Source organism: Cibotium barometz, chromosome 14, assembly GCF_041138505.1.
Source record: "Cibotium barometz isolate CiBa-2024 chromosome 14, ASM4113850v1, whole genome shotgun sequence".
NCBI lineage: Eukaryota > Viridiplantae > Streptophyta > Polypodiopsida > Cyatheales > Cibotiaceae > Cibotium > Cibotium barometz.
In genome coordinates, this window is record NC_141059.1 from 43,528,311 (window position 1) to 43,548,258 (window position 19,948).

At 46.9% G+C, this 19,948-nt stretch overlaps 1 protein-coding gene across 4 annotated transcripts in view; it reads right to left on the minus strand.

The window, feature by feature from the left end:
* The window catches only part of LOC147632045 (RNI-like superfamily protein), a 202,620-nt gene that overhangs the window by 121,903 nt on the left and 60,769 nt on the right, over positions 1–19,948 (minus strand). For all 4 annotated transcript variants that reach the window (XM_086808625.1, XM_086808627.1, XM_086808626.1 and 1 more), the window contains exon 6: positions 5,207–5,249. In XM_086808625.1, coding sequence (XP_086664751.1) covers positions 5,207–5,249 — 43 coding nt within the window. The remainder of the gene's footprint in view (positions 1–5,206; positions 5,250–19,948) is intronic.

The window sequence follows — 19,948 nt, forward strand, 5'->3', positions numbered from 1 at the left end:
TAACGTCTACGAGAGGCCAAAGTCGGCCTATGAGACAAAAAATAATACAACTGTGTTCTTCCGGTCATCGGAAGAAAAGGAAAAGAAAGAAAAGAAAAAGTGTGCATGTGTCTGGATACAACTGTGAATCATCATGGATCGGTGGAGCCCATATACAATCAATATAAAAGGGGGTGGGGATGTGGATGGAGTGCTAAGGCAAGACGCATCTCTGTATGTTGAAGGGGTAGTACAAGCATGCTATGCAGATCTATGTCTAACTCCATCCAGTGCCATAATAGGGATATAAGATATCATACATCGCCGATGTTGAGGCTGTGAGTGGCGTGAACATGTACCCTGAGTCTGAATGAAAGCGAGCTAGCCTCTCCTGTGTCTCCATCTGGTGTCTCATCCGGATAGCTGCTATCTCTCGGTGTGACGGAGTCGGGGTGCTCTGTGTCCAGTCAGTCTAGGTCTCCTCCTGGATCTCAATTCCTCTACTCTCTGTGCGGTCACCCCACGTGGTACATCAGCTAGCACTGGCATAGCTCTCTGGAAGAAATCTGTGAGCTAGGACTGTCTCCCACCCCTAGTAGGAGCGGGTGTCTGGATGAGTCTCTCTCGAGAACTATGAAGCTCTAGTAGTAGTCTGCCAAGCTGTCGCTGGTCCGAGGCCTCCATCAACCGATGTAGTGAAGAGTGCTCCTCAAACAATCCTGCATAACTATCTCTGACCCCTTGGTGGGCTCTACATCTACATACAAAGTGATCCTCAGTCTCCACCTCCTCGCGGCACAATCTGCATATCCGCTCGGCTCTGGGAACCCTTGCCGCTCTCCCAGCCTCTATCTCTAGCTGATGTGATGAGACTCGTAGCTGTCCAATAGCAACGCGAGAGCTGTGTGGCATGTATACATCCATATACCGCGGTCGCTGTATAAACCCATCCCCTGAGATGCTCATAAAGTGGTCTCTGTAATAGAGCATCTTCGGTGGTAGTGGGCTCTCTGGTGCAGTCCATGTCTCCTGTATGTAGCACTGCCATATGTCCTGTCTCATCACTCTGTTCCTCTCATTGAGAGAAAGGTAACCCCGTGGAGCAGACATACTGAAAAGGTGGCAACCGCTCAATGTCTATCCCATGATGTGAGAACCACTGTAGCATCTGTGCATAGCCCAAGATCCAGTGTGTCCAGCCTCAGTCAGCTGTCTGGATGCCTCAAAAGCTCGGCAGGATAATCTCTCTGTGCCCTCATCTTGTATATAAAGGAGATCGTCTAGAACAATGCCTCCACTGCCATAGGTGGTGCAGCAAACTCAGCTTGAACAATGTCGTGCGGGACGGATGGTTTGCTGCGTATCATCCTCGAGAGCATCAAGATCTGTGGTCTCTCCAGCTGTACCCATGTGGAGGCTGCAAGCCCTGGTGCCCAAACCGCTGTTGCATACATCAAGGCTCGTGTCACTCACCCCTTCGTGCGGGGTTTCTGAAAATGTGCCTGATGACACTGACGTTCAAGGCCAGAAAGAGCTGCATACCCCCGGGCCACTCTGTCTCGGACTGCCTGAGCCATGGAGAAGCGTCCAGCTGAGCTAGTAAACGTGATGCCAAGGTAAACATAAGAGCTCACCACCTCGACCCGCCCTCCTACTAATGTGAGAGTAGGTGGCTCCTGACTGCGGGTGAGGTGTGGAAGATCATAACCTTGGTTTTCCCAAGGTTCACTGTGAGCCCCTGCTATGCGCAGAAGTCATCAAGAGCCACAAGGTGTCTTTGAAGCCCAACCTGCGTGTCGGATACCAAGACGATGTCATCAGCATAAAGCATTACATGGACAGTAATACCTGATAGTTCAACCCCAAAGCCTCCTCCCTGTGTGATGTAATCGAACACCTCATCAATAAAGAGCCCAAAGAGCGTGGGGGAGAGCGGGCACCAATGGTGCTAGCAACTGTGTCGGACAAGCCTCCTGGGCATCGGACTATCCCAAAGACCTGCTCATATAGCCTGTATATGTCCCACATCATGTCTAAGGGTATGCCTAGTGTCTGTAGTCACCCAAAGAGGCGCTCTCTGGGCACAGTATCAAATGCCTTGCGGAAATCCACAAAGCAACAATAGAGCCGTTGCCTCCGTGCCTTGGCCTGATCAATCAGGCACCTCAATGTAAAAATGTGATCAATGGTCGAGAAGGCTCGTCGGAAGCCTGCCTGGCCTGCTACTCTCAATCCCCCATTCTCTGCATGAGTGCTCAGCTCTGCCTCCAAAACTGCCCCGTATAGTTTGGCCAATATATGGCCAATCATGATGGTCCTGTAGTTCCCGGGGTCTAGGACATCTCTCGCTTTATGGATCGGCACAATAGTGTGCATCGTCCACTCAGCCGAAAACCCCTCTGACAGAGCTCTGTTGAAGAGATGAGTAAGAAATGGTGCCAATGTATCAATAGCATAGATGAGATGCTCTCCCTGTAATCCTGTATGATCTGTCGCCCGTCCATGTTGGAGTCGGCATATGGCCCTCCTAACCATAGGTGGGGTGAAGAAGGTGGAGACTGTGGAGCATGGCTCTGTGGGCTGTGGTATAGGGGGCTGTGCAGGCACATCATAGAGTCTCTCTGCATATGTCTGCCAAGTCTGAGGATTGGTAATAGGTGTGGGAGGACGGGGCTCTCTGAGTCTCCTCCAAGCAGCAGCAGCATCTCTGCTCATGAGCATGTGATATGTGTCCCAGTACTGAGCCTCCTCATAAGCTCGCCGCTTACGGCAGGTGAGAGTATGCATCCCCCTGCCTGCCTGTCTCTGGGTGATCTCCCCGCGACCCTCTGCACTCGGAGACTGCGATAAAGGTTTCTGCACTCATCATCATACCATCGGTTCTGGGGCATGCTCCCAGATGTAGGTGGCTGTCCTGTCTGTATGTGGTATGGGAAACTCCTCGCAGCTGCGGAGTGCAGTACATGTGAGAGCTGGGAGCCATGGGTGCCGATGGGTCTAAGGCAAATAGCTGATCATGAACATGATAGTCACACACATCGCCTAGGTCCTGAATGCCTTGCGGAAATCCACAAAGCAACAATAGAGCCGTTGCCTCCATGCCTTGGCCTGATCAATCAGGCACCTCAATGTAAAAATGTGGTCGATGGTCGAGAAGGCTCGTCGGAAGCCTGCCTGGCCTGCTGCGCTCAATCCCCCATCCTCTGCATGAGAGAGAGAGAGAGAGAGAGAGAGAGAGAGAGAGAGAGAGAGAGAGAGATGGATTCAAGGTTTTCTTGTATTATGGTACAAAAAGGTGACATGAATGACTGTAGATCTTCTAGGCCCTTGGTCTACCCCTTAGGGGTGACCTCTAGCCCTTCTACATGCTCCTATTGAATACTAACTTCTTCAAAAGGTGAATTGATGAATGATGACTTTATGCTTATATATGTGCCAGAGGTGCTGGTCGGTCTACATGACTACTGTCCGCCAGTTATTTGGACAAAATATTCATAAAATATCCCTTAAAATGCTTCCTTACATATGCCCCAACTCATAGCCGAGCTGGATGGCTAACTAGATGATGCTGGCCGCCTACCTACCTGGGTGCCCTATTGGTTGTCGATTGCTGTAGGATTTACCAATGGTGTGAAAGGAATGGCTTCGAATTCTGAGAATGAGAATGTAGGAATTGTTATATTTAGTAGTGATACCGCCATTAAAAAAGGAGATATGGTCAAGCGCATCGGATATATTGTGGATGTTCCTGTAGGAAAGGCCATGCCAGGCTGTGTAGTTGATGCATTAGGAGTACCTATTGATGGAAAAGGTTGTGCTGCCATTGGATCATCTGTGATCAAAAGAGGCAAGGCAAGAATTGCATACAAGCATGGGACTCACCGAAACCCGCGAAGGGAGGCCAAGACCACCACATGTCGCAAAAACACGATTGAAGGGAAAGCATCTCAGACGAATGAAGATCATCCTACAAGCCCGGTAGTTTGGTGAAAGATGGCAAATCGAAGTCTTTTCCAAGTGAACATACCCTATGCAACGTGTTGCCAGATAGACGCGGATATGCTCCCTGCCTGCTATAGGCACATCATGGTCAGGCCTGAGTGCCACTTCTCCCTCCTTTCGTTTATAGAGAGCAGATCACCTATCTATTGGGGATGGAAGACTGAACGACATTCTTTATGGCTACCAACTGGGTACTCGTGGCCCTCCAGGATGATGATGATGATGATGATGATGATGATGATGCTGTCCTAACTGCTGTCCTAATCAGGGATTATGCTGCTCATGCTGAGGATTATGCCATGGCACGGGTGTGCACGTGACACTACCTTCGTTCTGAAGGGGGGTTGGTTGGGTATTTGGAGTCTCACATGTGCGAAAAAGCACTTGTATGTGTGTGTGAACTCTCACTTATGTGAGTAAATGTGTAAGAGTGTGAACAACCTCAGAGAGCTGTTTATGTGTGTATGTGATAAGCAGGACACTTGCCATGTGTCATTGCCCCAGTGTGTGTTGTCAAAAGATAAGGCTCTAAGAGCCTATAAAAGCACTGTACTCTTTGAAGCTTTCAACATCATTAATCAAAGTATCTTTGAGTCATGCAATCACTGCCCCTCTTCTTTTCAGTTTGTTACATCTCTCACTATCTCTCTTCTATACACACCACAACCATGGATTTTCTTTGATCCACCATAGCCTCACCCTAGCTGCCCAGCTCTACCATGAAAAACAACAGTTCCATGCAAGACGTTTCTAAAACATCTTGTAACGTTGGGTGGGTTGTGAGTCACCAATGAAGGGGTGCAGATGGAATTTCCCCACTGCCCTAGCTGGGTAATAGTCACTTGTTTCCACTCAAACAAACCAGTCATGCCAACTTGCAGTTAAAGGTCTTATTTAGATCCCTGTGGGATCTCCAAAAACAAGTGTCACAAAAGAAGCCATTGAGAGTGAGGTTTGAAAATGTCTTATTATAGCTTAAACCTCATGGATGTACAGTTGATATAATTGGCATGTCAGGGCGTATTATCTAAGAGGGCTCCTTAGAAAACGATAGAAGAAAGTTTTTAATACTTCATCCAGGATTTTCAGTAATTGATACTAAAAAAATGAGTTCAAAAGTTTTTATTACTTCATCCAGGATTTTCAGTAATTGATACTAAAAAAATGAGTTCAAAAGGTACAACTTTTCTAATTAAAAAATAGCAAGAAAGTCTAGTACACTCACACTAAGCTCTTTTGTACAAAGAGCACCCCGTAATCGCAAGTACCTATGCATGCCACATAGAAATAAGGACATTATGTTGAACCTTCACTTGTTGCTTAAAAACACTTCAAAACTTATCACCTCCTATACTTGAATGGACAATTATCAATAGATACTCGTAAAAGATCTAGTTCAGAGCTCAACACTCAGTTACTTCACTGGTTAGAATTCATGATTGGCACAACAAACACCCTAGTCCACTATGATCCAAATGTCAAAGACCATGAGAAATTATGAGTCTGCTTTTGAGCCTTACACACCCTCCTCTAGAGGCATCCTGTGCAAACACCTGTTGAGAAAGAATTTCCCTAATGAGATCTAGTCCACAAGTCATTCATATATAGTCATCAAAACCTCCTCATAGGTCCTCCTCGTGTGGCTCAACTGATGAAGAGACCATGAATGATGCTGAGAACTCCCCCTCAGTCATCGCTGATAGAACTAAAGACTACCTCTCAAAGACTTAGAGAGCATGGATCTCGGAACCACTTAAGTCTTAATATGATTAAGTTAAAACAACCACAATAGCCAAGAAATGAAAATTGAGACAATGCTACCACAATGAGCCAAACCAACACCCTGACCCTGAAGTGATTTTATATTATCCAAAGGAGCATTTTTTGTACATTCTTTGAGGGAACCTCGTAGGTTGCCAAACCTTAAAATATAGCTATCACACATGGAGTGAATACAGTGATTCCAAGAATGAGTGCCTCTCAAAAGGCAAGCTGAGCCCTTGTTAATCCGATCTTTCCTCCTCCAGTCAAAAATCAGGCAAGCCCAGACCCTGTTAAGCAGATGTTTACCCTAAGAGTCGAAAATCAAAAGGTGTTCTCTGCATTGAGAAACACCCTGGTTCTCTACAACGCTTCTTCCTTTGTAACTGGGCTCTTTCCCCCGTTGCACTCCGACTTGGCTCAATCCACATGCATCCCTATCTCCACTTGAATACGCACCCCACCACAGTAGAGCCAGAAACAAGGCCAGTCTGCAAAGTTCTTCATTATGTTGTCTTCAAGAGTGTGAGGTTGACCTACACTTATGCACCAGAAAAGGGTATTCTGTCAATCCGGTATAGCAAAGAAGGATCCCATGTGGGCTTAGGGGTTAGCAGACCAGCGGCTATGGAGGTTCAAACTGATGGATGATGTGTAGTAAAGAGAGAAGGGTAGAGAGAGGTGAGAGAACAAAGCAGAGGCTTCATCTTGAATCCAGAGGCTTATGCTTGAGAAACCCCCAAACTTTTGGGATTGCATGAGCTTTAGATTGATGACTTTGTCCATAAAATGCCAAGTATGCAGGATGTAGATACAATTTCTCTGATGTAGTTAACAGATCTAGCAGAAGACCTATAATTTGATGAGCATGGAAGTGATCAAGCTTACCATATGTGTAAAAATGTCCTTGCTTCATGTGGTCTTTCTGGTATGCAACTGTTCGAGAGGATCTGCTCGTTGCTGGAGGTGCACCGTAAGAAAAGAGTAGTCCTTCAAGGTACAAAGGCTCCAGGAGAGCCTAACTACAACAAGCAATGTGTGGATCAGACCCGGGGGGGGGGGGGGGGGGGGGGGGGGGGGGGGGGGGGGGGGGGGGGCGGGCAGCACAGGTGGAGAAGCTCATGGAGAAGAGTCCCAAAACGCAGAGTAGAAGAGCCCAAGTGGATGCCCTGGAGAGGCAGGTGGAGAGAGGAGCTTCTGGGAGCGGCAGCGAGCGTGCGGCAAGAGGCAGCGGACGGGGCTAAGCAGCCGGCGTTGGTGGTTGCCTCAGCACTCACTCTGCCCGAAATCGACGGTGAGGAGGTTCAAACTGATATATAATGTGTAGTAAAGAGAGAATGGTAGAGAGAGTTAAGAGAACAAAGCTCAAGAGACTGTATTTAAACACTACAATGTAATGTTTATATTGGTTGATATGAAGTTCACAAGGTACAATGCTTTTTATAGGCAAAATGCCTTTTCTTTCTCATTACTCTACTCATTGGGGCAGTCACACTTGGCTATACCAGTGACATCACTGCTTACACACACACTTAAGTGGCTATAAGGCCTTGTGCCTATGCACATACATGAACAAAATGGTGGCTATAAGCATTTGTTCACACACACTTGCACGCATTCACCTTTAAGAGGTGTTCACACGCATACACTCATAGGGAGGGAGTGTTCACACACTGAAGCTCCGAATATCCAACATCCCACACCGGAAGTAGCTTGTGACGGAGCTAAAAGGAGGTGCACAGCACGATAACTAGTTGACTCTTGATCCATTGGCTATCGGGATACCTCTCCTGAAGCCGCTGTAAAGAGGCTAGACTACTCCTCAGACTCCTCTCCTGCTCCCGGAATCCCTCAAATCAGCTCTGGGTTGCCTCTTGCAAGAAACTGTTGATCTCCCCTAGGCCCACATCCAATGTGCACGCAGCAGAGCCTGAGATGAAGTCCAATCCCGCCCATATCTGCTCTATCCTACTGCATATCTCGGGGTCCTGAATGAGGATGTCCGGAATCCTAGAGCTCGCATGCCTTTCATACCTCCAAGGGTCCTCTAAGGACAGAATACTCGGGGCGTGATCAGAAAAGGTAGTGCCTGCCAAGATACCGATCATGCCCCCACGGCTACTAGCCCACTCATCGACATAAAACATGTCTAGTCTAGAGTGGTTGGGGCCTATGCTCCTCCTATCCGATCTTGAGAAGCTAACGCTCCCAAGCTGAATACTCTTCTCCTGACATTGTTGTCGTGCCACCTCCAAGTCTGTCCTCTGCTGCCTCTATCAAGTTGAAGTCGCCGCCCAAGCACCAAAAGTCAGCCTAGGGGAGGCCCTACTAGACTGCTCCAAAAAAGAACTCTATCTGCAGCGCCGTTCGGAGCATGCATAAACATTGCGGAAGCGAACGCTATCCTCTCCGATCAATATGGTAATCCACTACGCACGCCCCAGGACTATGACTCCTGAGCCTTACATTGCCCGCAGCAACTGCTCACTAACAGAAACACACACACCTCCCTGCGTCCCTAAGGGGCCGAAGGATGGGGACCAGAACATGACTCCTTCCTGGAAGAATCTTCCCACATCGGCGGGTGCGGAGGACACCTAGTCTCTGCAAGCACTGAGGCCCCCCTAAACTCTGAATGTTCCATGAGGCAATCCGCATATCAATCTCTGTGTGATGCGGCACTAGCGGAACTACCCTCCACTCGAAGAGTCTTGGGCAAGGGTTTAGACGGGGAATAGTCACAATCCATCCAAGGACGAAGACGCGCCAAGTGAGCACTCATCCTGTCCTCCATGTGACGCCACTCTGTCCAAGCACGAGCATATGCATACTCCGGACTCCATCGATCACAATGGAGGCCCCATCCTGGTCTCGATGGGCTGAGCCTCCTAGCTCCATCCTAGTCAAAGGCCAAAAATGGGTGAGAATGTCGATGATGCGAAGATCGTGGAGATGGTGGGAGAGCACAACTACCTGTCCCTGGCTGGCGGCTACACCGACTCAGAATCCCACTCCGTCCCCATGGTTGCACTCAATGGGAAAGAGAAGATCATCGCGTTATTATCTGGCATAGAGGGTCTGGAGTGGTGAAAAACCACATATACCCAAATGGGGGCTACTATCTCCTCAAACACATTAGTCCCTTCTGCAGGCAGACATCAGAAGAAACTATAATCCACAAGCTACCCCAAGATCCTGGGGGCCCCACCTAGGGACTCTAGCGAGAGTTCCCTCACCAGGGAGGCAGCAATGATCATCTCAACCGGCTCAAAAAAGCATCGAATCAAGCGGCACACAGAACTCATCGGTCGCCTCCGCTTTGAGTCGGGGGCTGCTGGGGGGGAGGGGGGGGGGCGCGCGCGACAAGGGAGGGCGGAGGGGCGGAGGGGCCAGAGAGGGGTGCTGTTGTGAGAGATCCATCGGAGAGGTAGGTTGTGGGGAGGGGCCCGCTGGGGGCTCAGAGAGGTCAACCAGCCTCTCTGAGAACACCTACCCTCAGCCTCAGACTAGTGTATTCTCTCGAAGATCACTTCACAATCACCTAAGCTTATGCATAGTTCTGCCTAGCGTTTGGTCACTGTTGGGGTAAAGGCACTATGCCCACCCTTATAGTGTGTACAAGCCCATAAGTTATAGTACATAGTACACTTAGTACTTTTAATGTACTAAGTGCACTATGTGTACTAGTGCAATATACATGTGTGATAGGGGAGTCACACACTCTCATCATGAGTTGACTTATCCCCACAACTCTCTCTCTCTCTCTCCCTTGCTTCTCTGTGTATGTCTCCCACATGAACTCTAACCCTAATTCTTCTTCTCCCATTCAACTGGTATCAGAGCACAGGCAAAGGCAAGAGCAATTGAGGACTGAATTTCAGTCGCATCTGTTGGGTAGAGTCGCTGCAAAACCATACAGGCTGAATTGATGATTGTAGCTTTCGTTTCAGCACTGTAGTAACCTGCAGAAGCTGAGGTAGCGAGGAGGCCAGCGCATCACCCCCTCCCATGAGGAGTAGCTGTGGTGCGTGTACCAGCGAAGCCCTGGCTGCAGCGCAGGTAGCCAACAGCCAGGCGGAAACGGCGTAGGCTGCAGGCGTGTTAATCGCTGAGCGAGCGCATCGTAGCGTAAAGCCACTAGGCAGGCGAGCTCGAGCGGAGGCGACGCCAACAAAACTCCTTGTCGCGTGTAGCTCTACACGGCGAAGGCAGCAAGGCGAAAGCGTTACGGCTGGCTAGGCGGAGACGGCGAAGGCAAGCTCGACACGACGAGTGGCTGGCAACTTTACGTCGGCGACATCAGTCGCACGTCGCGTGTAGCGTTGGTGGCCCCAAGGCGTAGCAAAGTACACCTGCACGAACACGTAAGAGCCGGCGCAAAAGTCCTTCGCCTGCCCAAACAGGGCCACGTCTGCAACCAGCCCAAGCCACGTTCTCTGCACGACTGTACCCGTCAGCTGCAAGTACAGTCGCCCAGCCCGTACAATACCCGCAGGTGACCTAAATCTGCAGCAAGGATCACCTCCAAGAACCTGCACAGCAGCTTCAATTGCCCATTTCTGCAAAAGCAACAGCAGCATCATCAACCCCTTTTTTTCCTGCAACAAAAAATCAAAAATTACAAGATATTCTGCTTCAATTTTTTTTGGGATTTGCAATTGAGCAAGTACAATCATCAATTGAGCAGGTACAGGTGCCAAATTGCTCAAATTTTGAGCGAAATTGGCAAAATTGGGTGACATTGGTCACAATCAGGATCAATTTGCAGGAAATTGGATGTCGAAATTTGGGGCTTTTGATGTAATTGTACAATTAAGCATTCATACATGCTGTATGATGTGAGAAATCGCACATTCGGGCAAAATTGCAGCAAATTGCAGTGCAAATCAAGGGGCTTTTGTGCCGATTGAATTGATTTGCATGCAGGCAATCGCATTTGATGCTCTGGATAATGTGTTGATGCCTTACAAGCACTCAATCTGCCTGTAAATCAAGGGGCTTTCATGTATTGGATGTATATGTGGCCAGGGGGAAGCATCGTGAAGACTCTGGATGCCTTCATGTGCGTCAATGTACCATGTATGATCAGCAATTGATCTTAAATCAAGGGGCTTTTCAAGATTTTATGCTTGTTGAGCTTGGCAAAGCAGCAGGCAAGACTTTTATGCCTTGAATCCTTAGAAATCAGCTTGCAGTCAAGGGGCTTTTGCCCAATTTCTGTTCGGAACTGTTGTATGCAGTGTTCGGGACTGTAAAAGTCTGATTTTCACTCATTTGGACAGCCAGGAGAGCATTTATTGCTATTGTACCTGCTGGTACAGATTTGGTACAGCTTTGTACAAGTTTTGGCATGGCTGCACATTGATTTGAGTGAAAAAGGTTCAATTTCAGCTGCTGTACTTGCCGGTACAGGTTTGGTACATCATTGGTGAGCAATTGGTACTGTTGTACAATACTTTGGAAGGGCAACAGAGCACATTTAAGGTGCTGTCCTAAATCTGCAGCAACCAGATTTTGTTGATTTTCATCACATACAGTGGGAGAAAAGGCTGTCCCAAATCAGTAAAAGGGTGGACAGCCACCTAAAAAGAACTTCCGGGAGCCTTACAAGGGTGGTAAAGCTGAAAATAACACATCTAAAGAACAAGGCCCAAGGAAGAACAAATTCGGCTTAACCCCGGAGCAAAGAGAGCAATATGCCAAGGATGGAAAATGCTTTTCTTGTGGTAGCAAAGACCACATGTTTCGGCAATGCCCAGATCGCAAATCAAAGCACGAGGACAAGCACACCAAAGCTAATGTACATGCAGTTCCTGATGTGCAAGGAAATACAGGTCATGATGCAAAAGAGCGTATGGTTTGCAAGGCTTGGGAGCAAATCAAGGATCAGCCCGCACTCTTCATGTTTGATGACTGTGCAACTGACAATTTCATCTCTATGCAAATGGCAGCTGCATTGGGTATTGAGGTTGAAAACATGGGACCTCAGATTGAAGCCGAAGCTGCATTTATTGGTAAAGAGGTGTAGGTTACCCCTTTGATTGGGAAGTTGCGTATCCATATACAGGGCTACCTTGACAATGAGCATTTCTTAGTTGCTCCACTGAATGGATGTGATGTATTGTTGGGCAAGCTGTGGCACCATAGGCTTGAGCCCCGCAAAGACTACAAGTCCAATATGATTTCTTTTATGCATAAAGGCCGCATGCATTTTATTGATGCTGGCAAAGAAGGGGATTCCATCCCACTTGTATCACACATCCAAATTAATAAAGCAATGAAAAAGAGTCTTTCAGCGTACTTGGTTTTTGTTCGTGATAGTCTTGTGCCAAATCGTCAAAATGTGGATGCTATGTCTAATGATAGGCTGAATTTTCTTAATGCATTCAACGATTGTTTTGCTAACTCGTTGCCAGGTGAATTACCTCCCCAAAAGCCCGAAGATCATCGCATAGATCTTGTGCCAGGAAATTCTCCTCCTAACAAACCCGATACGCGTGGTACCACAAGATGTCCATAAGACTGCATTCAGGACAGCCTTCGGATTATATGAATTCTTGGTAATGGCTTTTGGTCTCATCAATGCTCCTGCTACTTTTAATCGTATGATGGATAGGATATTCCGACCCCATCGCAAGTTTACAGGAGTCTTCTTTGATGATATCTTGGTTTTCTCCAAGAATGAACAGGAACACAGAACTCATTTGGTCACAGTGTTCGAAGAGTTGCGGAAGCATAAACTTTTCGTCAATGCCAAGAAAAGTGAGTTTTTCCTTTCAGAGATTCATTATCTAGGTCATATTGTATCCAAAGATGGAGTTACAATGGATCCTGCAAAGATAGAGACCATTCGGAATTGGCCCGAATTGCAAAACGTACATCAAGTACGTAGTTTTCTGGGATTATGTTCGTACTATAGGCGTTTCATAAGGCATTTTGCTATGATTGCCACTCCTCTACATGAACTCACGAAGAAGAAAACTGCTTTCAAATGGACTTCAAAGGAACAGGATGCTTTCTTGCAGCTCAAGCGTGCTATCATATGTGGCCCAGTATTGATTGTTCCTGACTTGCACAAGTCATTCGTGGTTGAATGTGATGCTTGTGGTGATTGCATAGGAGCTGTCCTAAATCAAGAAAGGCATGCAGTTGCATACGAGAGCCGTCGTTTGCATGATGCTGAGCTTCATATGGATATCTATGAGAAAGAGCTCTTGGCTGTAATTCACACCTTAAAGATTTGGAAACATTACCTTCTTGGGGCTGAATTTGTAGTCAAGACAGATCATCAAAGCTTGAGATACTTTCTATCTCAAACCAAGCTTTCAGAGAAGCAGATGAGAATGGCAAACTTTCTTTCCATGTTTCATTTTCAGATTGTGCATACTCCAGGAAAGAAAAATGTGGTGGCCGATGCACTATCTAGGAGGCCTTATGTTGCTGCAGTCTCAGTAGCCTCTCATGGAGACTTATCTGTTATGAGAGATTTGTATCATTTGGATGCTGATTTTTGCCATATATGGACTGATTTGATGGCTGGTCATTCACATGCCTCTTATGTTATCGACGACGGTTATCTCATGAAGGATAATTGCCTATGTGTGGTGAAGGATTTGCGTCCAAAGGTTATGGACGAATGTCACGCTGCACCTTATGCTGGTCATAGAGGTATTATGCCTACTACTCGCATGATTCAGAGGTATTTCTTTTGGCCGAGCATGCGTAAAGACATTGAGGCTTATGTGCGTGCATGTATTACTTGCCAAAAGGTGAAATTTGACAGGCAAAAACCTCCAGGTTTGCTTCAGCCATTGCCTATTCCCTCGCAACCTTGGGAAAGTATCACGATGGATTTTATTATGGATTTGCCTAGATCCCAATATGGGAATGATGCTATTTGGACTATTGTAGACAGGTTTAGCAAGCAAGCTCATTTCTTGCCCGTCAAGAAAACCATTAAAGCTGATCATATGGTAAAGCTTTTTCTTGCTAATATTTTCAAGCATCATGGTATGCCTAAATCCATTGTTGGGGATAGAGATCCCAAGACTACAAGCCTATTTTGGAGGGCTTTGTTTGATAATATGGGTATTAAGCTTGAGTTTACATCAGCTTATCATCCCCAAACGGATGGCCAAAGTGAAGCTGCAAATTCAGCCGTGTTGGATTTATTGAAATGTTATGTGGCAGATCAAAAGAGTGCATGGGAGAAGTATCTTCCACTTGTTGAGTTTGCCTACAACAATACGATCCATGCTTCCACAGGAAAGGCTCCGTTTGAGATTATTTATGGCAGAGTGGTATTGCCACCCATCCTTCGTACTAAGGATGAGATTTTTGCAGCTGATGAATATGTTCGTGACTTGGATGTTGCCTTTGGTCAGGTGCGGACAGCCATTGCAAGATCTCAGGATAAGCATAAAATGGCTGCTGATAAGCATAGAAGGGACATGGAAGTCAAAGAAGGTGATTGAGTATTGCTGAAATTTGAGAAGACTAGGCTTCGGAAGAGGCCAGGACGAGAAGGATCATATCCTAAGCTTTCCCCTCGCTATTATGGACCCTTCAAAGTGATTCAGAAGATCAATGAAGTGTCCTACAGGCTTGCTTTACCTAGTCATTGGAAGATTCACAATGCTTTTCATGTGAGTCGATTTCGGAAATATGTGGGGCCAGATCCTAATGAGCCTGTCAACAGAAGATCCGCCAGAGATTGAAGAGCTTGAGGAGATCCTCCAGCCAGAACAGATTGTTTTTCACAAAGAGAGAAAGCTACCTGCAGGAAAGCTTTCCAGGAGATACCTTGTGAAGTTTAAGAATTATTTGCCTATTGATGCCAAATGGGTAAATGAGGATTATTTTGCAGATTATCCGCAATTGTTGCAGGCATATCTTGAGGCTTTTCACTTGAGGTCAACTCTTTAGAAGCCCGGGGGGATGTCACCAATTGGCCGACCATTTGATCCATCTCCAGTTTTTGCGTCTCGTTCACTTGAGGCCAGGCCGGTGTCTCGTGTGAAGAGGCCAGTATTTTGCTGACATGGACGGGAGCCAGACTGGTGCCACCCGTGTATGACCTGGACTGTGTTCGACCCATGGGATTGTCACGCCATGGAAGAGCCAGTATTCGTGTCGTGTTTTGCCTATGGGACTGTCACACCATAGGGAAACTCGTGCCTGGAACTGTGTCTTACCTGTGGGACTGTCACTCCATAGGAAGACCAGGTTTTTATGTTTAATGTCGTGCCAGTTTTGTGCCGACAGATATTTTGTACTTGTTCCATGAACGGGAGATATGTCCATGTTACTATTTGCACATGCACACATATTTTGCATGTTTGAAACTGTTTTCGCATGACATGTATTTGTGTGTTTGCCTGCTTGACGTGTTACTTAGTGAGCGGGGACGCCTGCCAGTGAGTCGTGAAGTCTGCTCTGTATTCTGACGAGTTTTGGTGCATGTGAACAGGTGGTAAGTATGTTGCACATGTTGTTTTTATTATTTTATCTCTAACCTCTTATTTTATAAGGTTTAATGTTCACACTCTTAAGAGTGGGCACCCCCTTTGGGCACCCACTTAGGGGCAAAGGTGGGAAGCCCCACTTAAGTGTGTGTGGGAGTGGGTGCATGGGCACCTACCCAACCCACTTTAGAACTGGCCTCCCACATGCAAAATCGTGGGGGCCAGCCAAATCAAAGTGTTAAACTCCCTCTCCAACCTTAATAAAAGAAGAAACCCCACGACCACCTGGACACGCATGATTTTTGTGCGCCTTCATCGCTTGTTGCTGACGGCTGCGCTACTCCTCCAACGCAGGTACATGATTCTTAGCGGCTGTCTCTACTCCCTACACGCGGCTGCTTCTACCCTTCCTACAGGTGGGCTGCGCCTGTGTACAGCAGCCAGGCGTACTCCCTTCCAGGCTACTCTGAACTGCTGCAGCTGCTCCCATAGGCGACTGAACACTAGCAAGTGGCGCTGCCTTCTCCTCTGCGTGAACTCTCTTGCAGGCTGCACGTTTGTCACCAGCAAACTACCTTTTCTTTCCCTTCCTACAGGCGGCTACTTCCAGGCGACGGTACCTGCAGGCTGCCTCTTCTCTTCCGACTGCACCTCTCCAAGCTGCACATGCTCCTACAGGCGGCAGCATATTGGAAGTAGGCGCTGCCTGTTTTTCTCTTACAGGCAGTCGTGGGTCCTCTCCAGCAACCTGCGCTTGTTTCTCTAGCAGGCTACCCACGTAGCTGTGCACAGCAGACTGGTACCTCCTCTATATTCGGCGGTTTCTTTTCTCCCTCAGGCGACTTTGCTTGAGCTCCTCCACACTGCAGCCAGGCATCTCCTCCCTTGCAAGTGGATGCTTCTTCTCTCACAGCAGGCGGCTGTACCCTTTGTGGTGGTGCTTGTCTTGATGGTTCTACACGAGGCAACTATTTCTTCAACAAGGGTGGCTTCATATTCTACACAAACACCACAAGTATTGGTTTTCTATCAACCATCTACAAGTAAGTGAATTTCAGATTTCAATAAAGTATTTTATGTTTAAATCTGATAAGGGATTCATCCCGCTCGGCCAACACCCGTTCGATGCCGGGTTGTCCAAGCTCTATTGGAGAACCTCGGTCCAAAGGTGCTGAGATCGGGAGAGCCAGGCGTTAGTACGAGAGCGCCTGTTTGTTCGTGGTCTCGGAACACCAGTGAGGCGCTCTCTGCGGAGTCCAGTGAAAGCACAAGACCGTAGAGATTGGACCACACTAGTGGTCGTTCTGCTTCGAGCTTCTACATCAAGTTTCGACTTCGAGCATATTTGTTTGGTACTATTTTCATATGTACATGGACATTATCTGGTTCTTTGAACCCATGGAGCATTGTATTTATTAAATACTCCCAATAAATATATCATATATTGAGGGGGGGTCGGCCCGTTCCGGCCCCAGTGCTGGTGTCCATCTTTCCATTTCATTTCAATTCAATTTCAAGTTGTATTAAGTTGTCCATTTCAAATTTGTGGTTTTAAAGTTGTGCTATTTAAGCGTGTGGGTGTCCAACGGAGTCTTTCCCACTTGACGGGATCGGTTTCAACTTGTATGCCCAGCAAAGTGCCTCAAGCAAAGTGTATTGGTTGAAGAAACTCATAGGTCTTCAGATGAAGGAAGGGGCGTCTATGACAGCCCATCTAAATGAGTTTAATGGTATTGTCAGCCAAGTTATTAATCAAAAGTTGGCAATGGACGATGAGTTCAAAGCCACTTTTCTCTTATGCACTTTGCCAGAGAGTTGGGACACATTCAAGACAGCCACAAATGCTATGCTGTCATATGCAGATGTTGAGGGTGCTCTTCTTCAAGAAGAGATGAACAGGAAAAACAACTCTGTTGGAAAGTCCAATGCAATGAATGCACGTGGGAGATCCCAGCAAAGGGGTAAAAGCCAAGAACGGGGAAGGAGCAAGTCCCGCTCTAAAAAGGACTTGGAATGCCATTATTGTGGCAAGAAGGGACACATCAAAAAGCAATGCTACAAATGGAAAAATGATCAAAAGGAAAAGGGAAAAGGCAAAGACAAAGACAAAGATGAAGCCAAAGATGTGTAAAGCCAAAGGGCAAAAGTGGAGTCAAGATTGAAGAAATCAATGTGTCATATGCAGGTGACAGTGAGGATGAGGTCCTATTTACGTCTTCACTTGATGCCCATTCACTTCTTACAGGTGGTCATGGTATGCACTCATAAATCATTGATTCAGGTGCCTCCTTTCATGTCACAGGTTACAGAGACTTGTTTGTCAGGTATACTGCTGGCAATGAAGGAGTAGTTTATTTGGGTGATAACCATGCATGCAAGATTCTTGGCAGAGGTGATGTGAGGCTTGTGTTTTCAGATGGCTCACAGCTTATGCTCCATGATGTCAGGTATGTGCCTGAGATCAAGAAGAATCTGCTTTCTACTGGACTCTTGATGATGCTGATTATGTTACCACATTTGGTAGTGGAAAGTGGAAAATTAGTAAGGGCTCACTGGTTGTTGCCAGAGGCTCTAAGGTGGACACTCTTTACTTCATGCATGCAGGTGTTTGTCACCATGCTAATGTAAATGCAACCGAGCTGCCGGAAATCTCTATGTGGCATAGCCGGTTGGGACACATGAGTGTCAAGGGAATGGAGCAATTGTCTCGTTTGGGTTACTTGCCTTCTCTAAAGTTTTCACGTTTTCAGTTTTGTGAGCATTGTATATATGGTAGGCAACTACAGTGCCCCCACAAGAAAGCTCTTGGACAGAAAGATGCTCAGTTAGAGCTTGTGCATACAGATGTATGTGAGATGCCTCAGCTTTCTTTGGGAGGGGCAAAATATTTTGTGTCTTTTATTGATGATGCCACACGCAAGGCATGGGTTTATCCTCTTCGTTTGAAGAGTGATACATTCTCAGTGTTTCAGAAGTTTGTTGCTCATGTTGAGAATCAAACTGGCAAAACACTGAAGGCTTTGCGTTCCGACAATGGTGGAGAGTATATGTCCAAACAGTTTCAGGACTTTTGTGATGCTAAAGGCATCAAGAGGGAGCTCTCTACTCCTTATGATCCTCCACAAAACGGGACAGCAGAGAGGATGAACAGGACCATTCAGGAGAAGGTCCGTTCTATGTTATCACATGCTGCATTACCTCATGGTTTTTGGGCTGAAGCTGTTATGACAGCCGTTCATCTTATAAACACGTCACCTAACACGAGGCTTGGTGGGAAAGTGCCAGAGGAAGTATGGACAGGGAAGCCTCCGTCATACAAGCACTTGAGAGTGTTTGGTTGCGTTGCGTACGTGCACATACGCAGGGAAATGCGCACCAAACTTGATCCTAAGTCTCACAAATGCATATTCCTAGGATATGGTGACAGAGGTGAAATGGGGTATAGACTTTGGGATCCCGTGAATAGAAAGATTATACGCAGCAATGATGTCATTTTTAATGAAACATGCATGTATAAGGAGCCTGCAAGGCAACAGGAGCCTGGCAGAGTCATCTTTGATGATGATGGACATCATGGACAACAACCAAGGGCTGTAAATCAGCCATTACAGCAGCAAAACCAGCCCTTAAATGGTGCTGAAAATGGTCCAAATGGACAGCCAGAGATGGCAGAAGATATCCCTATGGATATACCACAGTTAGAGGAGATACCGGGCATGATTTTTCAACCTTATGGCATGGAACAGGAGCCACCAATGGGTGATATGCAGGCTGGACAGCAACCTGCAAATGATGGTCATTGGATACGGAGGTCCACAAGACCCTCCAGAGCCCCTGACAGGTTTGTTCCAGGGGTTGAGTACTTGATGCTTACTGACTGTGGGGAGCCCTCATGTTATAAGGAGGCTTTACAGAGGGCAGACAAGGCTCTTTGGGAGCGTGCCATGAAGTCAGAGATGGATTCTCTGCACAAAAATGGAACATGGAAGTTGGTGCATTTGCCTGCAGGCAAGAAGGTTTTGCCATGCAAGTGGGTTTACAGGCTCAAAGTTGCACCAGATGCAAAGCCAAGATACAAAGCCAGGTTAGTGGCTAAGGGCTTCAAGCAGGAATATGGTGTGGACTTTGATGAGATCTTCTCTCCAGTGGTCAAAATGACCACACTTAGAGCTGTATTAGCTTTGGTTGCTCATGATGATCTGGACTTGATTCAGATGGATGTGAAGACTGCTTTTCTTCACGGTGATCTCCATGAGGAGATATATATGCAGCAGCCAGAGGGTTATGCAGTGAGTGGAAAGGAGAAGCTTGTATGCAAGCTGAAAAAGTGTCTTTATGGGCTCAAACAGGCACCAAGGGAATGGTATCATAAATTTGATACATTCATGAAATCCCAGAAATTCAGGAGAAGTGACATAGATCACTGCTTATACACCAAGAAAGCTTTGGATGGCAGTCTATTGATCCTCATCTTGTATGTTGATGATATGTTGATTGCCGGGAAATCTCGTGAGGAGATGGATGCCTTGAAGCAGAGGCTGCATCAGACCTTTGATATGAAGGATTTGGGTGATGCAAATCACATTTTGGGTATGCGGATACTTCGGGACAGAAATCAGCATGTGTTGTATTTGTCTCAGAAGGAATACATTGGCAAAGTTTTGCAGAGGTTCAATATGGACGGGGGGAAGAAGACTAGTACTCCTTTGCCTCCATATGTGAAACTCAGTGCTAAGGACAGC